We start from the raw sequence: 18,734 nt of genomic DNA on the forward strand, positions 1-18,734 counted from the left end.
GGATCTACGACATTGGCTGTGAGATACCCAGTTCAGCTGAGCATTGTGTGAAAAATCACTTCTTTCTGCTTGCCTATTTTATGTATCCTGCTTTAATTACATTTCTCCAGTTTCATTTCACTTTGGGTGTTCTGTGACCATTTCATTTTGACCCAAGAGAAATGTATGCTTCTCTTAGAATCACAGAATCACTTGAGTTGGAAGGGACCCTTAAAGGCCACCTAGTCCAACTCCCCTGCAATGTACAGGGACATCTATAGCTTGATCAGGTTGCTCCGAGCCCTGTCCTGCCTTAGAATTTCTCCAGTGATGGGGCATCCACCATGTCTCTGGGCAGTCTGTGCCAGTGCCTCACCAGTCTTATAATAAAAAACATTTTTCTTTTTTCCAAACCTATTACCTTTCCTTAAGCCTTTGGTTGAAAATATAATTGCAGAACTCATTGCTGAAAGATTTCTTGTTATCAAAGGTATAAATGGTCCAAAAGTGATTAGACAAATCACAGAGTTGTAGGGTCTGTCAAAATCAATTAAATAAGATGATATGAGGGCATCATGACACCAACTCAGGAAGCATCTACAATGGCTGGAGACAGATACTATGAGTGAAAGGCTGCTATATACTTGTTCTGTTCTTGTAACCTTTCCCTAGACACATGCTTAAGCATGTTAAAATACTGAAGAAAATGAATCTTGGATCTGCCAGAACGGCCTTTCTTATATTGTTCTACGTTCTGTAAGTGTTGAGACATCCCACCCTGATGGCCACAGTCCTTTCCTACAGGGTAAAAACCTGCAAGAGACTGAGCTTTCCACTTCCCTACTCATGATCATTCGCATAGCAGAGCTCCTAGGGGCCGTGGTTGTAGAAAAGGCTGTTGCTGCGTTATCAGTATGCAGAGAGAAGTTATCCCACAAAAATGATCTTATTAATAGGTGATACTCCAGATAAATAATTGGAGTGTGTGGGTCCACAGAGAAGATGAGGACCTCAGCATGTGCCATCTTGCCTAGAAGTGCCCTTTATCTAGATTAGTCTTGGTCAGTGAGGAAGCCATAGCTGATGGAGAAGTAAGACTGACAGCTCTGTAGATGGGGCTAGTAGAGTGGTAGGGTGGATACTGTGGGGAGACAGGAGCTCTGGAAACTGGTAACCTACGTGTGTCATTAGTGTGTTTGTCATTAGGCAGGAGACCTGTTCGAGAGGGTTGGGAACGCACGGAAGGCTCTGGAGTGCTATTGCAAGGGCAATGCCTTCCTGAAAGGTACTGTACTATGTTCTACCCCCAGCCCCACCTTTTCCCAGCAGGATCCTGGGTACTCTGGCCTGGTGGCAGAATGAGCTATTGCCCTGGAGCTCAGAGTTGCCTTGTTGCTCTGAAACTTCCACGTATCACCTCATTCAATGCATGTATTTTCACATAGTCACACACACAACTCAACAGCAAGATCCTCTTCCCCACGGTCTTGATCATGCTGATTGCACCAGCATCGGTTTGATCCCGCTCTCCACAGGGTCCAGATTGCTGGGTAGCCCATTGGAGCTGGAGTGGTCTAGGGAGTCACCATCTCCCTACCCCTATCCCCTATCCAAGGCCCACATTTACCTCACAGTTCTGCTTCCTTGCTGGTTTCAGCATAACAGCTCTCATGTCCCCTTACAGCAGTGGAGCTGGCTCGCCTGGCATTTCCTGCAGAAGTTGTGAAGCTGGAGGAGGCATGGGGAGACCATCTGGTGCAGCAGAAACAGCTGGATGCTGCCATTAACCATTATATCGAAGCCAGGTGGGGGCAGGTGATGGCTATATAACTAGCAGCAGCATAACCTGGCAGGCTATGAAATTGATACGATTTGCTTAAATCAGTAAGGCTATTTTTTCAGAGTAAGCCCTCAGTCTTGCTTTGCCAGTGCCCCTGGTACTTTTGTGCAGCCTCTGTAGGCTCAGCCATAGATTCCTCACCACTTTTCTTCCAAGATCTCTCAGCCCTAATTAGTCTTCTCTGCTGTCCTAGTTCTTAATTCTCTCCCCTAGCTTTGCCAGTATTCCAGACCTTTGTTCTCGTGCTTCCTGAAGGCTGCTTTTTTCTCTGCTGCTACTGTGAAGTTATTCAGGTCCTTCTTGCTGTTCTAATCCTGGAATCAAGCAGCAGACTGCTTTGGTCTCCCTGGCTCAGCTGGAGGAGATGACTGCTGGCTGACTGTAAAAAGTAATGCTTCTGTTGCTAGGTGCTCCATTAAGGCCATAGAGGCAGCTTTGGGAGCCCGGCAGTGGAAGAAGGCCATCTACATTTTGGACTTGCAGGACAAACAGACAGCAGCTAAATATTATCCCAAGATTGCTCAGCACTACGCAGCCCTACAGGAGTATCAGGTGAGGCCACAGAACACAATCATTGCTGCTCTGTATACATTGAGACTGCTGACTGTGGTCATCTCACTACAGATCGCAGAGGAGCTATACATCAAAGGAAACCAGACCAAAGATGCCATTGACATGTACACGCAGGCCGGGCTCTGGGAACAGGCTCACAAGGTAAAATCAAAAGCCAGAGCTTCTAGAGACCTCATCCCACTTGGTGAATTGTCCTTCATCAGCAAGAGGCCTTGTTTGCCACCATCAACAAGCACTGTTGCTAAAGGGTCGGCACAGGGGCATCTGAAAGCAAGGAAGAATTCAGTCCCTTGTATGCACAGTCCACTTTATTTCAGCAGCCCCATGGTGGGTGCGCCTGTGACAAACAGTGCTCTCCAAAGGGCTTGGTCCTGTGTACTTTGATCCCAGTGACAAATGACAGCCAATTCTCTGCAGAGCATGTAGCTTACACACCTGTCTGAAGTGGGAAGGAGATTCATTTTCACCTTCTACTTCACTACTCTGTATCAAGAAATTGCTTGTCCCGTGTATGTTTGTTTTGGCAGCTGGCAATCAAGTGTATGAGCCAGGAAGATGTGTCTGCTCTCTACATAACCCAAGCCCAAGAGATGGAGAAGCAGGGCAAGTACAAAGAAGCAGAGAGGTGAGCATTATCCTCACTGCCAGTCCAAGATAAAGCTCTGAAAATTTGCTATAGTGAGAAGGAGCCCTTTCCTTGAACAGGAGCAGTTTGGGACTGGGATTTGGAAAGATCCCATGTACTATCATCACATGGAGCCCTAAAGCTGATATTTCAGAGGTCGTAGGAAGAGAAGTCAGGGAACAATTAATGTATTTTTGTCCACCAGAACAGAAGGGAGATTAGGGTGTCTCGTAGCAGAAATAGCGCAAGGCTTTTCCCCAGGGTCCCACATCTGCTCTGTCATGGCCATGGAAATGTTTTCCAGCCAAGTTACTATTTTTGTCAGTTCTAGATTAAGAATAGCACAATAAGGTTAGTAGATACAGGGACAAACACAGCTATCTGATGCCATGGCACCTGATCTCAAGGATGCCAGCACATGAAAGGGAGCATTACAGCTGGAAAGGTCACACAGAGTTTAATCCTTTTGGTGGCGTATATGAGTAAATTGAGCTGACGCTGTCATGTTGTCATCCTACCAGAACTGACAACTTGAGCTTGGAGGCCGGGATAAAAACAGGTCACAGAAGCCCAGAGGGTCCCTCCAAGTTAGGACACAGGGTGACCAGTGAGGACAGAGGAAATAACATTACCCTTCAGCAGACGATGGTGGCATAACACAAGGGCCCTATCTAAGCAGTGCTCAGCTGTGCATTCTACAACAGTCATGCTGTATACCAGTGCTGTATATCAGCTATTTACCATGCTGTATTCCAGCTAACAGGGCCGAGCCTGATATACTCCAAAGTACAGCTGGCCCTTTTGGCTGCCAGGGCGCACTGCTGACATATTCAGCTTGCTGTCAAGCAGAACCCTCAGATGTCTTTCTGCAGGGCCACTTTCCAGCCTCTCGCCCCATGGTCTGTACATATATCCAGGATTGCCTCATCCCAGGTACAGAATCTTGCACTTAGTCTTGTTAAATTTCATGTGATTGGTGATTGCTCAGCCCTCCAGGTTGTCGGTATCTCTCTGCAAGGACACACTACCCTCAGGGGAGTCTGCAGTTCCTCCCAATTTAGTATCGTCCACAAACTTACCCAGCATAGACCTTCAAGTCCTGTACCTAAGTTATTGATGAAAACATTGAAGAGAACTGGCCCTAAAATGGAGCCCTGAAGAGCCCCACTAACGACTGTCTGCCAATCTGATTGTAACCATTTGAGCCCGACCAGTCAGCTAGTTGTTCACCCATCATATTACATATTTGTTTAGATGTATGCTGGACATTTTGTCCAGAAGGATACTGTGAGAGACAATGTAGAAAGCTTTGCTGAAATCCAAAAGGATTACATCAACGGGCTTCCCTCAGTCAGTTATGTGGGTAACCTTTTCATAAGAGTTCATGGAACAGGACTTTCTCCCCATGAACCCATGCTGACTGTGACTAGTGCCTGTACTGTCTTTCAAGCATCTTCAGTAACTTCCAGAGTAGTTTTCTCCATGATTTTACTAGACACCAAAGTGAGACTGACAGACCTGTCATTAGCAGATTCTCCTTTCTTGCCCTTCTTGAAAACTGAGACATTTGCCAGCTTTCAGTCAACTGAGATCTCTCTAGATGCCCAAGACTGTTGAAAAATAATTGAGAAAGGTCTCACAATAACATTACCCAGCTCTTTGAGTACCTTGGGATGATTCCCATCGGGCCCCATCGACTGACATGCATCCAACTGCAGCAGCAAATCCTGCACAAGTTTGGTGTTGGCTGTGAGTTTCTTGTTCCTGCAGTCATGGTCCTCCAGTAATGCCTTCTGACAGGGAGCCTAGGATGTGGTCCCACCTGGACACAGAGAGAATACAGGGACTGAGTATGTCCTCAGCTGAGTCTTGTGAATGTGCTTGTGTTCCCAGGCTGTACATCACTGTGGATGAACCTGATTTGGCCATCACTATGTACAAGAAGTGTAAGATGTATGATGAGATGGTTCGCTTGGTAGCCAAATACCACAAGGACTTACTCAGTGACACCCACCTACACCTGGGCAAGGTGAATGCATTTCATGACCTGGGATCAGCTAGGGCAAGCAGGGATAAGAGTGTCACTAATTCATTGCTTCTAATTGCAGGAGCTGGAGGTAGAGGGACATTTGCAGGAGGCTGAGTACCACTACCTAGAAGCTAAGGACTGGAAGGCCACAGTAAACATGTACAGAGTGAATGACATGTGGGAGGAAGCCTACAGGGTAATAATCACAGCAGTCCTGCCATGCAGGGTTGCAGGATCCCAGTAGGAATTGCCCTGTCCATGTTCACCACAAATGTGCAGACTTGACGTACACTATCTAACTTAAGCATGTGGCTCAGCAATGAAGGCCCTTGTGCCACTGCCCTGCCTCTAACTGCTCTGCAGTACCACACTCCAAAAGCAGGCCTGGCCTCCTAGCCACTGTGCAGCACTGCCATTGTAGCCTTTGTCTTATTCTCCCCAGCCCAGCAGTGGCTACAGAAGGGTTCCTTGGGAGAGAGCAGTTGGTGCAAGAGGGTAAGTCCTGGCTCAGCCTGCTGAAGAAGAAATTGATGTGTTGTGTTTTCTGCTTTCTTTGCTTTGGATAGGTGGCCAAGGCACATGGTGGGACAAACTCCTATAAGCAAGTGGCCTATATGTGGGCAAAGAGCCTGGGTGGAGAGGCAGCTGTGAAACTCCTCAGTAAATTTGGACTTCTGGAGATGGCCATTGACCATGCAGCTGACAGTGGGTAAGCAGGTCCATCAGCGCAGCATTCTACCTGCATGATCTGAGAAAGATGGAATGGGCCAAGATAAATAACTGTATGTGTGTCATAGCTGCAGGTCCAGGATATGGCATATCTTCCCATGCTCCTTCCCTCATGTTTTCCCCTGCCTGTACCTTGTACTTCCTCACGCTCTGGTACAGAGGACTTAACAGATAAGCCTTGTCTACCTGTTAGTCTCATAAATGTAAAGTCTGAGGTGGGCAGACAAAAGAAAGTTTCCCTTTAACCTGAATAGAGGGATCTTCTGAGAGCCTCTGAACACAGGAGAAGGTATTCCTCATGTCACCATAAGTAACTGCTTTCCAGAAGTGTTTTAGCCCCAATCTGCACCTGCCCAGGCATGTGTCTGCACTGCTATCCGCAGTGCTGCTCTGCCCCAGCTCTCTCTCTTTACTGGGCTCCTGGGAGCTTTGTGACCACCCTTTAGGGCTAAACAAAGGGCCTCTGGCACTTACAGCAAGTGTGAAGGAGCTGAATCTCCTTAGTGGGAGCTGTAAAAGTTCCAAGGTTTTGATCAAGAACAGGAGTGGTGGCCATTCACTTGAAATCCTCCATCTTCCCCTCTCTCCTCTCCCTATGTCTTGTGCTCTATTTGATGTCCCACTCTTGTTGAAAGCATGCCCTCGCAGCACGCAGTCCTGCTGTGACCCCATTTTCTCTTTCATTTCAGTGTCTTCGAATTCGCTTTTGAACTGGCTCGCCTCTCCATGAAGCAGAAGATGCCAGAGATCCACTTAAAATATGCCATGTTCCTAGAAGATGAGGTAATTTTACCCCTTGGAGTAGGTAGAAGCTCCCTGGCCACGTAGGTAATTTTGAAGAAGGAGAGAAGGCACTGCAGAAGGCACTTTTGTGCCTGCAGATACTGCTCACCTCCACAGCTATAGCCCCAAGCTTCCACACACCTCTCTGTTTCATAAATCCACTCTGCCTCATGGTAAGTAGAGGAGGCATGTGCTGGTTTCAGGAGTGGAAAGCATGCACATAAACTCCTTCCTCTTTCCTAGGGCAAATTTGAAGAGGCTGAAGCAGAATTTATTAAAGCTGGAAAACCCAAGGAAGCAGTGCTAATGTATGTAGTCTTCCTGGTTTTGGACCGCTGCATCTCCCTTTATGGTGCCAGCCTGATTGCTTCTCCAGCACTGCTCTGCCTCCTGCTGTGTCTCTTATTCCATCTCCTGTCGATCCTCCTAGGTTTGTGCATAACCAGAACTGGGATGCTGCACAGCGTGTGGCTGAGGCTCATGACCCAGACAGCGTGGCTGATGTGCTTGTGGGACAGGCACGTTTTGCTTTTGAGCACCGAGAGTTTCAGAAAGCGGAGGCCTTCCTCCTGCGAGCACAGAGACCTGAGCTGGCAATAAAGTACTACAAGGTGAGTCTTGACTGCGGCAGGATTGTTTTCTTTGTCACTGATTGAGAGCCCAGTTTGTACAGAGGAGGAGTGAAATCCAGCTCCTAGCTCTGTCAGCTTAGTGGACAAGGAGAAACATTTACACAGGTGATTGCTACTATAATTTAAATCTGGCCTTTTCTTAGAAAGCTAAACTGGCAAGAATTTCACGGCATGTCTTAGCTCTCCCACAGCTCTGGGAGGAAGTACCTTGGCAGAAGGGTATGGGTGAGCCTCAGGGATGGTGTGAGTGGGTGAGTTTGAAGATTGTAAGTGCCTATTCCATAGGGGTAGCTAGGATGAATGTGGAACCTTTCCCTGAGATTGCCTGGGTGAGTGGGGCCATTTCGACTGGCAGAAGAATTGGATGACCTTGCCGTGGTTGTTCCTCCCAGTGGATCCTCTGGCAAGATGACACGAGAGGCGAGATGTGTTGTCATGTCAGGAGAGTGGTGGATCCTGGTGAACTGGTGAAAGTTTCTCCTCTCTGGTGTGCTCCTGCAGGAGGCTGACATGTGGAGCGAAGCCCTGCGGATCTGCAAGGAATATGTGCCCAGTCGGCTAGAGGAGTTACAGAAGGAGTGTGGCAGGGAGGCTGCCAAGAAGGGCTCCAGGTAAGTATCGTGCTCAGGCTGCAGGGAACAGACTGCTTGCTTTTCCCCTTGGTCACTGACCTGCCAGGTCTCCAGCACTGCCAGTGCATCTCCCCAGGTTCCTTAATCAGTACTCTCCTCGGTGTTAGCTGTGTGCATTCCTTGACACACACGCAGCCCTCTTTCCCTTCTAAGGTTCCTGACTTACCTCTGCTTGCACCTCCCTGCCTATGCACTGCACACTGACTGCGGGATTTCTGTGGCAGCATCAGTCTTGTTCACAGCCTGTGTTTCTCCCTGCAGAGGAACAGAAGGGCTGCTGGAGCAGGCACGGGAGTGGGAACAGGCTGGGGAATATGCCAGGGCAGTGGACTGCTATCTGAAGGTGCAGGATTCCAGCAACAGTGTCCTGATGGAGAAGTGTTTGCTGAAGGTGTGATTCCCTTCATCTGCTCTACTATCTAGGAGGCTTCCTAGAGCCCATGGTGCATGCCCCCAGATACCTCAGTCACTGCAGGACACAAGAGAGGATCTGCAGGCTCTGGTGACTGCAGTGTCTGCAAGCCATCAGTGACCATTCTCTTGAGCCCGAATGGCCTGCCCTCTTATCCCATGCTGTGCTGACATCCTTGCTGTGGCACTACTTTCAGCAGCATGCCAAAATCCTCGTGCCTGTATCTCCCTGCACCAAGAAACTAGACTTTATGACTTAGACATTGGCTAACTGAACACCCTCTCTTGACACACATCCGCCAGCCTTCGAGTTATGTTCTTGTTCATACTTTTCACTAGTACCTGTATCCTCATATCCACTTCAGTAACAGTTGTGTCCTTGTCTGAGCTTCTCTGAGATGCTAAAGTGGGCTATTGTTTCTCCTCCTCTTCTGCATAGTTCAAGTGCACCTGACTCTATTTTAGCTGGGACTGAGCTCTTCCCAGCTTCATCCCTTTCTCAAACAGCTCTTATTGCTGCTGCTGATTTCTCTTCACAGGCTGCTGAGTTGGCCATTAAGTTCTTGAGTCAGTCACAGAGCATGGAGGTCACACGGACAGTGGCTCCTCAGCTGGTGGCCATGAAGAAATACAGTTCGGTGAGGGCTGGCGCCTGCCACTGCAGGAACGGTGACATAGGGAAGGAGAGCTGTATTCAAGGGGAGGAGGGCAAGTCACATCCTGGGGTGATGGGTGGGTGGCCTGCTCCAGAGTCAGGCAGTGCTGAGTGATCAGAAAGAAGGAAGGAGGGGAAGGGATCAAGTCCTGGAATTGTGTGAGAGACTCAGACCTTGAGAGGAGACAGAGAAAGGGGTTATCTTTTGGGAAGAGCCTTTGTGTTGCTGCTATGTGTTAAGCACTTCCAACAGTGCCAGCTCCAGCCTGAGCTGCAGGGCACCTTTGGAGTTTTGTTCCTCATGAGACTATCTCTGCCTTTGCAGGCAGCAGAGCTCTACCTCAACATGGACCTCATCCGAGAAGCTATTGATGCCTTCATTGAAGGGGAGGAATGGAGCAAAGCCAAACGTGTGGCCAAGGAGTTGGACCCCAGGTATGCCCTGAACTTCTCAGATCAGACCCTTTCAACTTCCTCTCCCACCCAGCATGGTCCCTTGCCCTGTCCTGTCCTCTTGCCCCTGGATATTCTGGATTCTCCCCACAGTGATATTCCCAGCCTCGACAGGGGACATTCCCCACGTCCGCCCTTCCCAACTCCACCATCCATTTACCATCCTGACTCTTTTCTATTGCCCCATTGCCACACACTCTATGGGAATCTTCATTCTCTTTTGTCATATCCCTACCTTCTCTCTTCTTGTTATATTCCTGTGCACATTTCCTTCTGAAAGGCCTGTCATCCCTTTCTCTCCTCACAAATATTGGAAAGAGCTGTCCAGTCTCTTCCTTCCCCCTTCTACCTCTGTACCCAGCAGCAGACCTGAAAGATGTGAAAATCCTCTTTATCTCAAAGCAAAGTTGAATCCAGCCTCTGCACTGATCCAAAGCACTGTTAGTCCTGCTGTCTGTCAAGATTCTTTCTACCCCACAGGTCAGAGGAGTATGTGGACCAGCGTTACAAGGAATATTTAAAGAACCAAGGAAAGGTAGATTCGGTATGTATTTGGGATGCCCCACAGGATAGGGACAGAGGTCCCCGGGGCCTTCCTTATGGGACTTTTGCCTGAATATGTCCCTAGGAGAGGATTCTGTGTATGCCTGAGTCATGGCTTCTTAGCAGATGGGTCACGTTGGATCTCTGCTTCCATAAAGAGGGAGGGACTGTGTGTACGTGAAGAAAAGATGGAGGTGGATAGGAAACCTTGCCTTCACAGTGAATTTATGTCGTTTCCATCCTCAGTTGGTGGGAGTAGACGTCATGGCTGCTTTGGATATGTATGCAGAGCAGGAGCAATGGGAGAAGTGTCTGGAGGTTGCAGCTAAGCAGGTGAGTACCTGTGTGAGCCCTCAGGAGGCAGGCTGGGGGTCCTGGCTCTCTGAAGCAGAGTCAGCAGGAATGAATGGGCAGAGGCAAATCAGCCTTCTCTATGGGGAGCATGGCGAGTCACTGCAGCAGCTCAAAAACCACCTCTCTGCTGTCCCCATCCTGGCCCGCCACACCTTATAAGGAAGCATTAGAAACCAGAAGCATGTCATGTTTAAATTTTGTGATTGATGGAACGCTGAAAAAGCTAAATGAGCTGTTTGGGCTGAAAGTAACTGGCACCAAGGAAACAGAGAGCTTTCTCTCTATGTGTTCTTCAGAAGCCTGGTGTCAGTTGAAATTAGACATCTTTGTCATGAAAGCAGATGTGACACTTTTGCATTTTTACTGACTGGAAGCCAACAAAATGACCTCAGCAGAGTAATAAAAACAGAGAAAAGCAAAATGAAACTGTTTTAGAGCTATTCCAGGATCTACTTTGGGGATTTGTTTGTGTCGGTGGCTACTGATGAATGAGCTACACTTAGGGCAGGTGCTGATTCTTTAAAGTGAGGTATTGCTCCAGACTGAATAACAGTAGAGCAGCCCCTGGGAAAAAGAGACTGCAGTAGCTGCAGATATCACAGTTAATCCCTCAGGCAAACAATGGCAAGCAAATAACGTTGTGCTGTTGCTTTTGATGTTGTTGTTTCTAATGCAATAAGCAGTCACCTGAGTTTGGTCTCTAGCAAGCTTGATTTCTTTTTGACTCAGACTTCTCTGCTGATTTGAATGGTTTTTGTTGTAGCAGCTGTTGGAGAGTCCTGTGATTATGCTCTAATTATTCAGGAGGCAGCAGTGTTGTTTTTCAGGCTCAATTTGTGTACAAGCATGTGAAACCATCACTCCCGAGTGACAGGTGTTCAGCTCATTAATCCTGTGCTTTCAGTTTTCACCTTTTCTGTGTGCCTTCTCCAGAATTATAAAGTCTTGCACAAGTATGTAGCTCTGTATGCAACCCACCTCATCCGGGAGGGCAGCTGGGACAAAGCCCTGAGCCTGTACGTGCAGCACGGAGCCCCTGTCAACCCACAGGTAATGAAGACAGCATAACATTGCAGTGGGAGCTGCCAGAGAGCGCTGTGATCTGCTGAGTGAGTCAGGCTTCCAGTCCAGAGCTGGGGCTGCCAGGTGTTAAGCACGTCCAAACCACCTTGGGTTTTCCTATAGGCTTCTGAGCTGGAGGACTAAAAGCATATTCTCCATGGGGAGAGAGGTGGGGGGAAATAAGCAGAGCATTTGTGGTTTGTTTTGAACACCTTAACCACCAAGTCCAGAATAAAAGGAACCACATTTGCCTCTCTTGAGAGCAGTAAAGTACTGCTCTGTGTGCCTGTGAGCAGAGCTGTCTTTCCTTTAGCCTGTGCTTGGCAGCAGAAGGGCTCCAAACTTCTGCCACTGAGATTTCGCTCCTTTGTCCTGCAGAACTTCAACATCTACAAGCGTCTTTTTGTGGAGATGGTGAATGCACCTGGCATGAACTGCGCCGAGGCGTACTCCAGCTGGGCTGACCTGCGTGATGTCCTCTTCAGTCTGGTGAGTGTGGGCCACGGCCACTACTGCATGTTAAAGTCTGACATCCTGGTGGCTCCTAGCAGGGGAGAAAGAAGAGCCAGTCTCTGGCCAGATGTCATAGGAAGTATTTGCAAGAACACAACCCAAGGGGAGAGAGGTGACAGTGGAGGCGGTAGAGATCAACGGCGTCCTGTGGGGTAGAAGTGGCTGGGCAAGGGAAGTCGGGGAAGATGGCCCTGCACTCAAGGCCAAATTCTAGAAGCACATCTGAACACTGGCATTTGCAGAGCTCCCTGTGTCACTGCTGTGTGGGAGCCTGTCTGAGCTGCCCACTTCTCATCCTGTACCTATATTCAGCAGCCCAGGGTGGGGAAGGACCCAGAAAAAACACAGAACTGCTGAGCCTGGAAAGTGTCTTCCCATCTCCCCAGAGCTGCTTAGAGCCCTATGCTCCTTCTCTCCTGTCCCCAGATACCCCAGCCAGAGCCTGTGATTGCCTTTGCTGTTTCTGTACCACAATTACCCACCTCCAGCATAAAACAAAACAATCAAATCAAACAATCCCTTGTTGATCCAAACTCCCCTCCTTCCAGTGTTGCCTGTTGCTCTCCCCTTGTCCCACAGCCTCCTCACTTCAGCACTCTGCCAGACCCGGAGCACTCAGATCCAGACCTTTCCCAGTCCCTCGAGGTGTCTGGATATTTCAGATCATTCTTTCTCCCAGTTTTTCCACAGTCTCGAGCGGATGAAGAGTGCCCCTGTGCTCACATGCTCCCAATTATTCTCTTCTTCAGTGTGAAAATTTAGGAAAGTCAAGTGAGGTGAACACTCCAGCACACGCAGAGTTTGAGACTATGCTGCTGATATCTCACTACTACGCCACCCGCTCCGCTGCTCAGGGCGTGAAGCAGCTGGTAAGGTTCTTGAAGTTCCTTTACCAAGTCAACATGATGAGTGCAAAGCTCTGTGGGGACATGCAGGTTTGGGGCAGGATGGCCCAGAGGTGGTTCACAGGGAGAAGGAGTTGGCCCCCTCTTGGTGAGGGCGAGGCTTCAGCTGGTGTGTGCTGTACCCAGACTGAAAAAAGAAGGGCAGCCAGAAGGAGGCCAGAGAACAGCGAAGATGAGAAGGATGGGCCTGGAGATATGCAGGCAATGGGAAAAGACTGAAGGAAGAGAGAACAGAAAATAACTGCTGGAACAGGAAAGAAAGAATCTGTTTTCCAAATCTTTGTACACATTGAATAATTAAGGAATCTAATTACGGCAAGGGAGAGGCAGGTGAGATAGAAGGAAGTGCTTTCTAGCAGGAGACTTCCAGCTTGGAATGGCCATGAACAAAATCTCTAAGAGCTCCTTCAATGAAGGCTTTTAGGATAGACAAGCATGTCAGGAATAGGTGGGTGCAGAGCCCCTGCCACGAGGCAGTGGTTATGTGATCTCACGAGATCTCTTCCAGCCTGCTTCTTTCCCATGCTGACTGTTGTGGCTTTACCGTCCCCTGTGCCTACAGGACACCGTGGCTGCCAGGTTGTCCATCTCTCTGCTGCGCCACACTGACCTCCTTCCTGCAGACAAAGCCTTCTATGAAGCCGGGATAGCAGCCAAGGTGAGAGCTGTCTGCCACCAGAGTGGCTCAGAGATTCTGAACTTTGTCTTCCATGGTCTCCCCCGAGCTGCATTGGCATGCGAGCAGCCAGACGCTGGCTTTGAAGGCCTTTCCTCAAACATTTTGTGTTTTATCGTGATGTGGTGGTTCATCGTGGAAGGGCAAACCTGAACTAGTAAGGGGACATGAACTGCAGACCCAGGGGGTAGGCCAGAGGCTGTGTTCTATTTTGTGGCTCTCTTATTGCAGCCGCAGGCCTCTCCATTGGTCCACCTTGCTCTGGGTCACCTCATTGTTATCATCTAACTGTTATCTGGTGACTACAGGCTCTGACCACCCACCCAGACCTAATGACACACAGCAAGCATAGCAGCATGTTCTTACTGGCTGGTGCTGGCCTTCTAGCCCGTCACTCACGTGGGAAGAGTTGTGGTGGCTGTGAAGACAAACCATCAGCTGCCTGGCCTCACTTGGGCTTTCTCTCAACACCAGGCAGTCAACTGGGAGAACATGGCCTTCATCTTCCTGAACCGCTTCCTGGACTTCTCCGATGTGCGTATCTTCTGCTGGGGGAGAGCACTGTCATGCTTCACAGTGGCAGCAGGCTGTAGGGCTGCGCAGACCCAGCTCAGCCTGGCCAGGGGGACGCCTGAGGCTGAATGGGGCGGCACACGTGAGACGGTATCGATGGAGAATGCAGGGCCCTGAACTTTGCTCTGCGTGTGTGCACGCACGAGGCTATAAAATGCCACCTCCCAGGAGGGCCCAGTCCTCACAGCACGAATAGATAGGGGCACCGGTAACACCACCTTCACGGTATAGGGTGTAGTGTGAATGCCAAGGATGGCACGGCCTAGAGCTCCACCGCTTCTCCTTTCTCAGGCCATTGAAGAAGGGAGCCTGGATGCTCTGGACCACTCAGATTTCCAAAGCACAGACATTCCCTTTGAAGTGCCGCTCCCAGCCCATCAGCACGTCCCTGTGAGTATCATCCCCCTCCGTCAGCTCCCCAGAAATGCTGCCCGTGGGCCCCCTCTGGACAGGGACTTGTACGAGGGTGGCACTGTAGAAGATGGAAAAGCAGCCAGCACCATCCGCCACAAACACACCTGCAGCCCCAGTTTACGTACACCCACGCATTCTCATGCTCCCTCTGCTATATACCCTCGCTTGTGCACACATGGTTCTCGTGCACACGCAGCATGCAGCACAGCACGCAGTACCCCTGGCCTCTGCCCTGCAGGAGGAGAAACGGGAGGAGGTCAGGGACTGGGTGCTCACCATGTCCATGGACCAGCGGCTGGAGCAGGTGCTGCCCCAGGACGAGCGTGACACGTACGAAGCCTCCTTGGTGGCCGCAAGCACAGGGGTGCACTCCGTGCCCTGTGTGCTTACAGGTAAGCTCAGGGCCAGCTCGCAGCTGCACAGGAAGTTGGAGCATTTTGTACATTGGTCTGAGGGGAAGTCAGGCAGCGCCGCAAGAGAAGCAGGGCGGCTGCGGGGCTGCCTTCTACAAAATCTGCCCCTTGTGAGGAATTGCCCGTGGCAGGGAGGGATGCACGAGGCAGGAGGGCTGCTGTGGGGCTCGGCTCCTGGGTCAGGGTGTCACCGTGTGGCCAGGGTACCCCGTGCTGAGGAACAAGATCGAGTTCAAGCGGCCAGGACGAGAAGCCAACAAGGACACGTGGAACAAGTTCCTGATGGCGGTCAAGGTGAGCTGGACACCCACTCCCCCGTGCTGATAATTAAACATTGTCCCACTGGTGGAGATACACCAGCCCAGGGTCATTTCCTCGTACCTTCCTCTGCGTGCCGCCGGGTGGGAACTAATCTCGCAGCACCGGGCACAACAAGCCCTGCGGGTGCCAGCTCCCAGGTGCCCCTGGGGAGAAGGCAGCCACGCTGCCCCAGTGCCAAGGGCACCTCTTTTACTCCGCAGACATCCCACAGCCCCGCGTGCCAGGACGTGCTCAAGTTCCTCAGCCAGTGGTGCGGGGGACTCCCAAGCACCAGCTTCTCCTTCCAGTGAGCCCGGCAAGGAGCGCCAAGCTCAGCATTCTGTCCTGTTCCTCAGCCCCCTCCGCTTCTACCCTCCAATAAACGCCTCTCAACCCTTCTGGGCTCCCGTTTGTCAGGGGATGCAGTGCCTAGGGACACACAGCTGCTGGAGGACAGGGCCGTAGCCCTTCCTCTCACTTCCTCACCCTCGACGTGACTGCTATCCACGCAGCCTCCACGCCGAGGGGTGAAGCATCACGCTGCAGCCTGTGCTGGGAGGGTGGGAGGGAGAACTGACATGCACCTTGCGCTGTCCTTCCAGGAGCAGACCCAGCTCCCAGCAGGCATCCACCTCGGGGAAACTGCAGCCAGTGTAAAAATGAAAACTTTTATTTACTCAAGGAAACAACAGAGGCCTACAAGAAAAGGGTTCTTCACCTTCTATTCCTCGGCCTGCTTCTGAGCACCAGCTCTGCAAGTGGACCACCAGCACCAAGGCCAACCCTGGCTCTTGCCAGGCCCCAGCACCTCTTCCTGCCCCCACCGAGTCCCTCTGTCCCCCCACAGCTGTGCATGTAAGAGACTGTCGTGGCTTCTGGTGCATCAGGAGGAGCCTGGTGGCCCAAGGAGGGACAGGGAGGGGGTTCAGGAAACACAGCACCTGCTGGGTGGAGGCTGCTGGTGGTTCTGAGCAGTTCATGGCCTGGACTGGCGGGGTTTGTCCCAGGGAGGGCGGTTGGGAGGAGCGCAGCCCCATGCCTACACCTGCAGCAGGTGCAGGGTGCAGCATCACCCCACTGTATGACAGCACTCGTGCAGCACCGCCTGCAGGGAGAGAGTGGGTGTGAGCCCAGTGCCGCGCCGCAGGGCCGTGCCGGCACCGCTGCACTCACCTCTCCCGTTAGGCGCACGTCTCAGCCAGCCCCACCAGCAGCTGCCTCTCCTTCACCGTACCCGGCCTGGCCACCTGGAGGAAAAGAGGTGGAGGGCTGCAGGGCCCCTCGGGGGGTGCAGGGAGTGCTGGGGCAGGGCAGGGAGCCCTCAGCCCGGCTGGGAGATCCCAGGCCTGGCCTGCAGCAGTGGTGGGTCAAGCGGGGACGCTTGTCTGTGTGGATAGGACGTACCTGGTCCTTGCCGTAGGTGCGCGCACAGGGGCCGATGCCCTGCAGGACCAGGGCAGCTAAAGAGCACCTTCCAGACAGCACAGCTTCTGTGGCCGCCAGCAGCATGGAGGGGAACCAGAGCGCCAGGGCCGTGTCCTGCAGAGCACAAGGCCTGGGGGTGCTCGGGGAGCGCAGAGCGCAGCGCCCACCCGCACGGAGCTGAGAGCGGCCCGTGCAGACCGGGCGGGGGCAAGACGGAGCGAGGAGAAAGAGGAGAAAGCCAGAAAACAGAGGAAGCAGAGGTGAGGGAGCGGGCCGAGCACCGGCCCCGCACATACTCACGTAGATGCGCGTGGTGTTGAAGGGGCAGTCGTTGGTGGCTATGGCTGCGCGGGCATCCACAGGCAGCGCGGGGCTGCTGCAGCCCGTCACCAGGCGCATGCCGCGGCTGTGGATGGTGAGCGCGATGGCCAGCGCCAGCCCCACGCTGCACGCTGTGGACAGCAGGCAGTTCAGCAGGGACACGCTCAGCAGGGCCCAGTGCTGCCAGCGTAAGGAGAGCGCGTGAGAGCGGGACCGGCCAGAGCCGGGGGAGATGATGGGGTAAGGCTTGGGGTCAGGCACAGCCCGGCTCTGCACAGGGTCACTGCAAGTCCTGCAGAGGTTTCTGCTACATAAGTACATGCCATGTGCATCCCCGGCGCCTTTTAGCATGTCACAGCCAGCCCCTGGGCTCCGGGCCTCACCCTCCTCACCCACAGACCCAGGTCCACAAGCTGAGGCTCCCCTGGCACCAGCGCCCCACGCACTCCTGCCCTGCGACACGTCAGACCCAGGTGCAGCTTTACCCATTAGCTGGAACATTTCTGCCCCGAGAAGCCGCCCAGGACCCGGGCTGCTGCCCACCCTCCTCCAGCACCTGGAGCTGCCACGGCCCCAGCAGCAGAGGCGGAAGGAGCTGCTGGGGGCAAGGTCCAAGGGAGCGGCTGCCAGCAGGGCCCAGGGCGCACGGAGCCCCGCGGAGGCCCCCGGGCAGCTCCATCCCCCCCCACAAGCTCCCACCGCAGCGGCCCCGCACTCACCAGAGCCGCCCGGGACAGGTTGCGCGACACCAGGATGGCAACAATTCCCACAGCGACGCTCTGCAGGGAAGAGATCCTCACTCAACACAACACCGCGGCTGTGCCCGCTCCCACCCCCTACGGCCCAAGGCAGGGTCCATCCCCACCCCACGGCTCTCACCAGCAGCCCGGACACCACAGACACGACGTTGGCCACGGCGTACTCGGGGGTGACGGCGTGCTTGGCCCTAGCGACGTGCCGCAGGACGGAGCCGTGCACGATGGCCCCCAGCACCAAGTTGCAGTGGCCCAGCACGATGAGAACCAGCCCGGCGCGCATCAGGCGCTGCGGCTCGGCCAGGGGCCCCGGCCACCATCGCCCCGTGCGCCCGCCAGCCATGGCCGCCCGCAGCTGGAGCCGCCCCGAGGCGGAGCCCCAACTCCTCCCCAGCCCGGAAAGAGGCAGCACTCAGGTATTTACAAAACAGTTTATTAAAAATAGGAAATGATAGAAATGAGATGCGGGAGCAACGCCGCGCCCAGCCCCGGAGACGCATGCAGGGCCGCGGGCTCGGCCCCTCCGAGCACCCCCAGAACAGAAAGGAGATGCCGAGGGAGCCGAGCGCTGGAGCTCCCCCCGGCCCAGCAGAACCCAGGCCGGGACCGCGGGGCTCCAGGCTGCCCGCAGAGGCCCGGAGCGCAGCCGGGGCCCACGGCAGCACGCAGCAGGGCGGGAGGGCCAAGCTCGGCTCCAGGATGCTGCAGCAGGGGACACAGCCCAGGGGAGCACGCACCGCAGCCCTGCACCCGCGGCGCAGGCCGACGTGCAGGGCTGAGGGGCTGTGCAAAACGAGTAAACAAAGTGCAGCCGAAGGAGAGCAAAGAGGAGAAGGGCCAGGCTGGTGCTGGCTCCCTCTGCCCGGGGACGAGGCTCGTGTGACTGCTGCCACAGGCGGTTGCAGAGTGGGGGGGGGGGGTACAGAGAGGGAACAGGGCTTAAGGGCTCCCCTCTGCTTACCTTTAAATTAAAAAAAAAAAAAGAAAACGAAAAAAAAAAACCATTTCTGTGCTGTGCAAAAAGACACTTTGTACAATTCAAACAGAACAAATTCCATGCACATGAACGGGGCTACAGAACAACCCCAAGCCAGGACCTGGCTCCCCAGCACCACCTGGCAAAATCCCAACAAAAACAG

At 52.7% G+C, this 18,734-nt stretch overlaps 2 protein-coding genes across 5 annotated transcripts in view; one reads left to right on the forward strand and one right to left on the reverse strand.

Moving 5' to 3' along the window:
• IFT172 (intraflagellar transport 172) overlaps positions 1-15,492 on the forward strand; it is a 33,328-nt gene extending 17,836 nt beyond the window's left edge. Inside the window, exons 23-48 of one of the 3 annotated variants that reach the window (XR_002436897.1) lie at positions 1,186-1,264; positions 1,664-1,784; positions 2,227-2,371; positions 2,444-2,533; positions 2,920-3,017; positions 4,911-5,046; positions 5,126-5,242; positions 5,613-5,755; positions 6,465-6,558; positions 6,802-6,866; positions 6,989-7,169; positions 7,692-7,801; positions 8,084-8,213; positions 8,773-8,871; positions 9,214-9,323; positions 9,822-9,885; positions 10,131-10,217; positions 11,172-11,288; positions 11,679-11,789; positions 12,563-12,682; positions 13,281-13,376; positions 13,782-13,928; positions 14,259-14,357; positions 14,620-14,773; positions 14,926-15,088; positions 15,316-15,475. Coding sequence is in view for 2 of the 3 variants with exons in the window: in XM_021391837.1 (XP_021247512.1) it covers positions 1,186-1,264; positions 1,664-1,784; positions 2,227-2,371; positions 2,444-2,533; positions 2,920-3,017; positions 4,911-5,046; positions 5,126-5,242; positions 5,613-5,755; positions 6,465-6,558; positions 6,802-6,866; positions 6,989-7,169; positions 7,692-7,801; positions 8,084-8,213; positions 8,773-8,871; positions 9,214-9,323; positions 9,822-9,885; positions 10,131-10,217; positions 11,172-11,288; positions 11,679-11,789; positions 12,563-12,682; positions 13,281-13,376; positions 13,782-13,928; positions 14,259-14,357; positions 14,620-14,773; positions 14,997-15,088; positions 15,316-15,405 (2,895 nt within the window). In the remaining variant the exon portion in view is untranslated. Of the gene's footprint in view, positions 1-1,185; positions 1,265-1,663; positions 1,785-2,226; positions 2,372-2,443; positions 2,534-2,919; positions 3,018-4,910; positions 5,047-5,125; positions 5,243-5,612; positions 5,756-6,464; positions 6,559-6,801; positions 6,867-6,988; positions 7,170-7,691; positions 7,802-8,083; positions 8,214-8,772; positions 8,872-9,213; positions 9,324-9,821; positions 9,886-10,130; positions 10,218-11,171; positions 11,289-11,678; positions 11,790-12,562; positions 12,683-13,280; positions 13,377-13,781; positions 13,929-14,258; positions 14,358-14,619; positions 14,774-14,925; positions 15,089-15,315 lie in introns of all 3 variants that reach the window. The other 2 variants (XM_021391837.1, XM_021391838.1) reach the window with 2 other exon arrangements.
• KRTCAP3 (keratinocyte associated protein 3) lies at positions 15,744-17,987 on the reverse strand. Of its 2 annotated transcripts, XM_021391855.1 has the most exons (6): positions 17,720-17,977; positions 17,560-17,619; positions 16,820-17,020; positions 16,499-16,633; positions 16,268-16,341; positions 15,744-16,199 (listed from the first exon to the last, which is right to left on the reverse strand). In XM_021391855.1, the coding sequence occupies exons 1-5, from the start codon at positions 17,936-17,938 to the stop codon at positions 16,276-16,278; spliced, it is 681 nt and encodes a 226-aa protein (XP_021247530.1). In that variant the 5' UTR covers positions 17,939-17,977; the 3' UTR covers positions 15,744-16,199; positions 16,268-16,275. The 2 variants fall into 2 exon arrangements, with proteins under 2 accessions (XP_021247530.1, XP_021247529.1); XM_021391854.1 differs by having other exon boundaries at positions 16,499-17,020; positions 17,720-17,987.

Source organism: Numida meleagris, chromosome 3 (assembly GCF_002078875.1).
Source record: "Numida meleagris isolate 19003 breed g44 Domestic line chromosome 3, NumMel1.0, whole genome shotgun sequence".
Classification (NCBI taxonomy): domain Eukaryota; kingdom Metazoa; phylum Chordata; class Aves; order Galliformes; family Numididae; genus Numida; species Numida meleagris.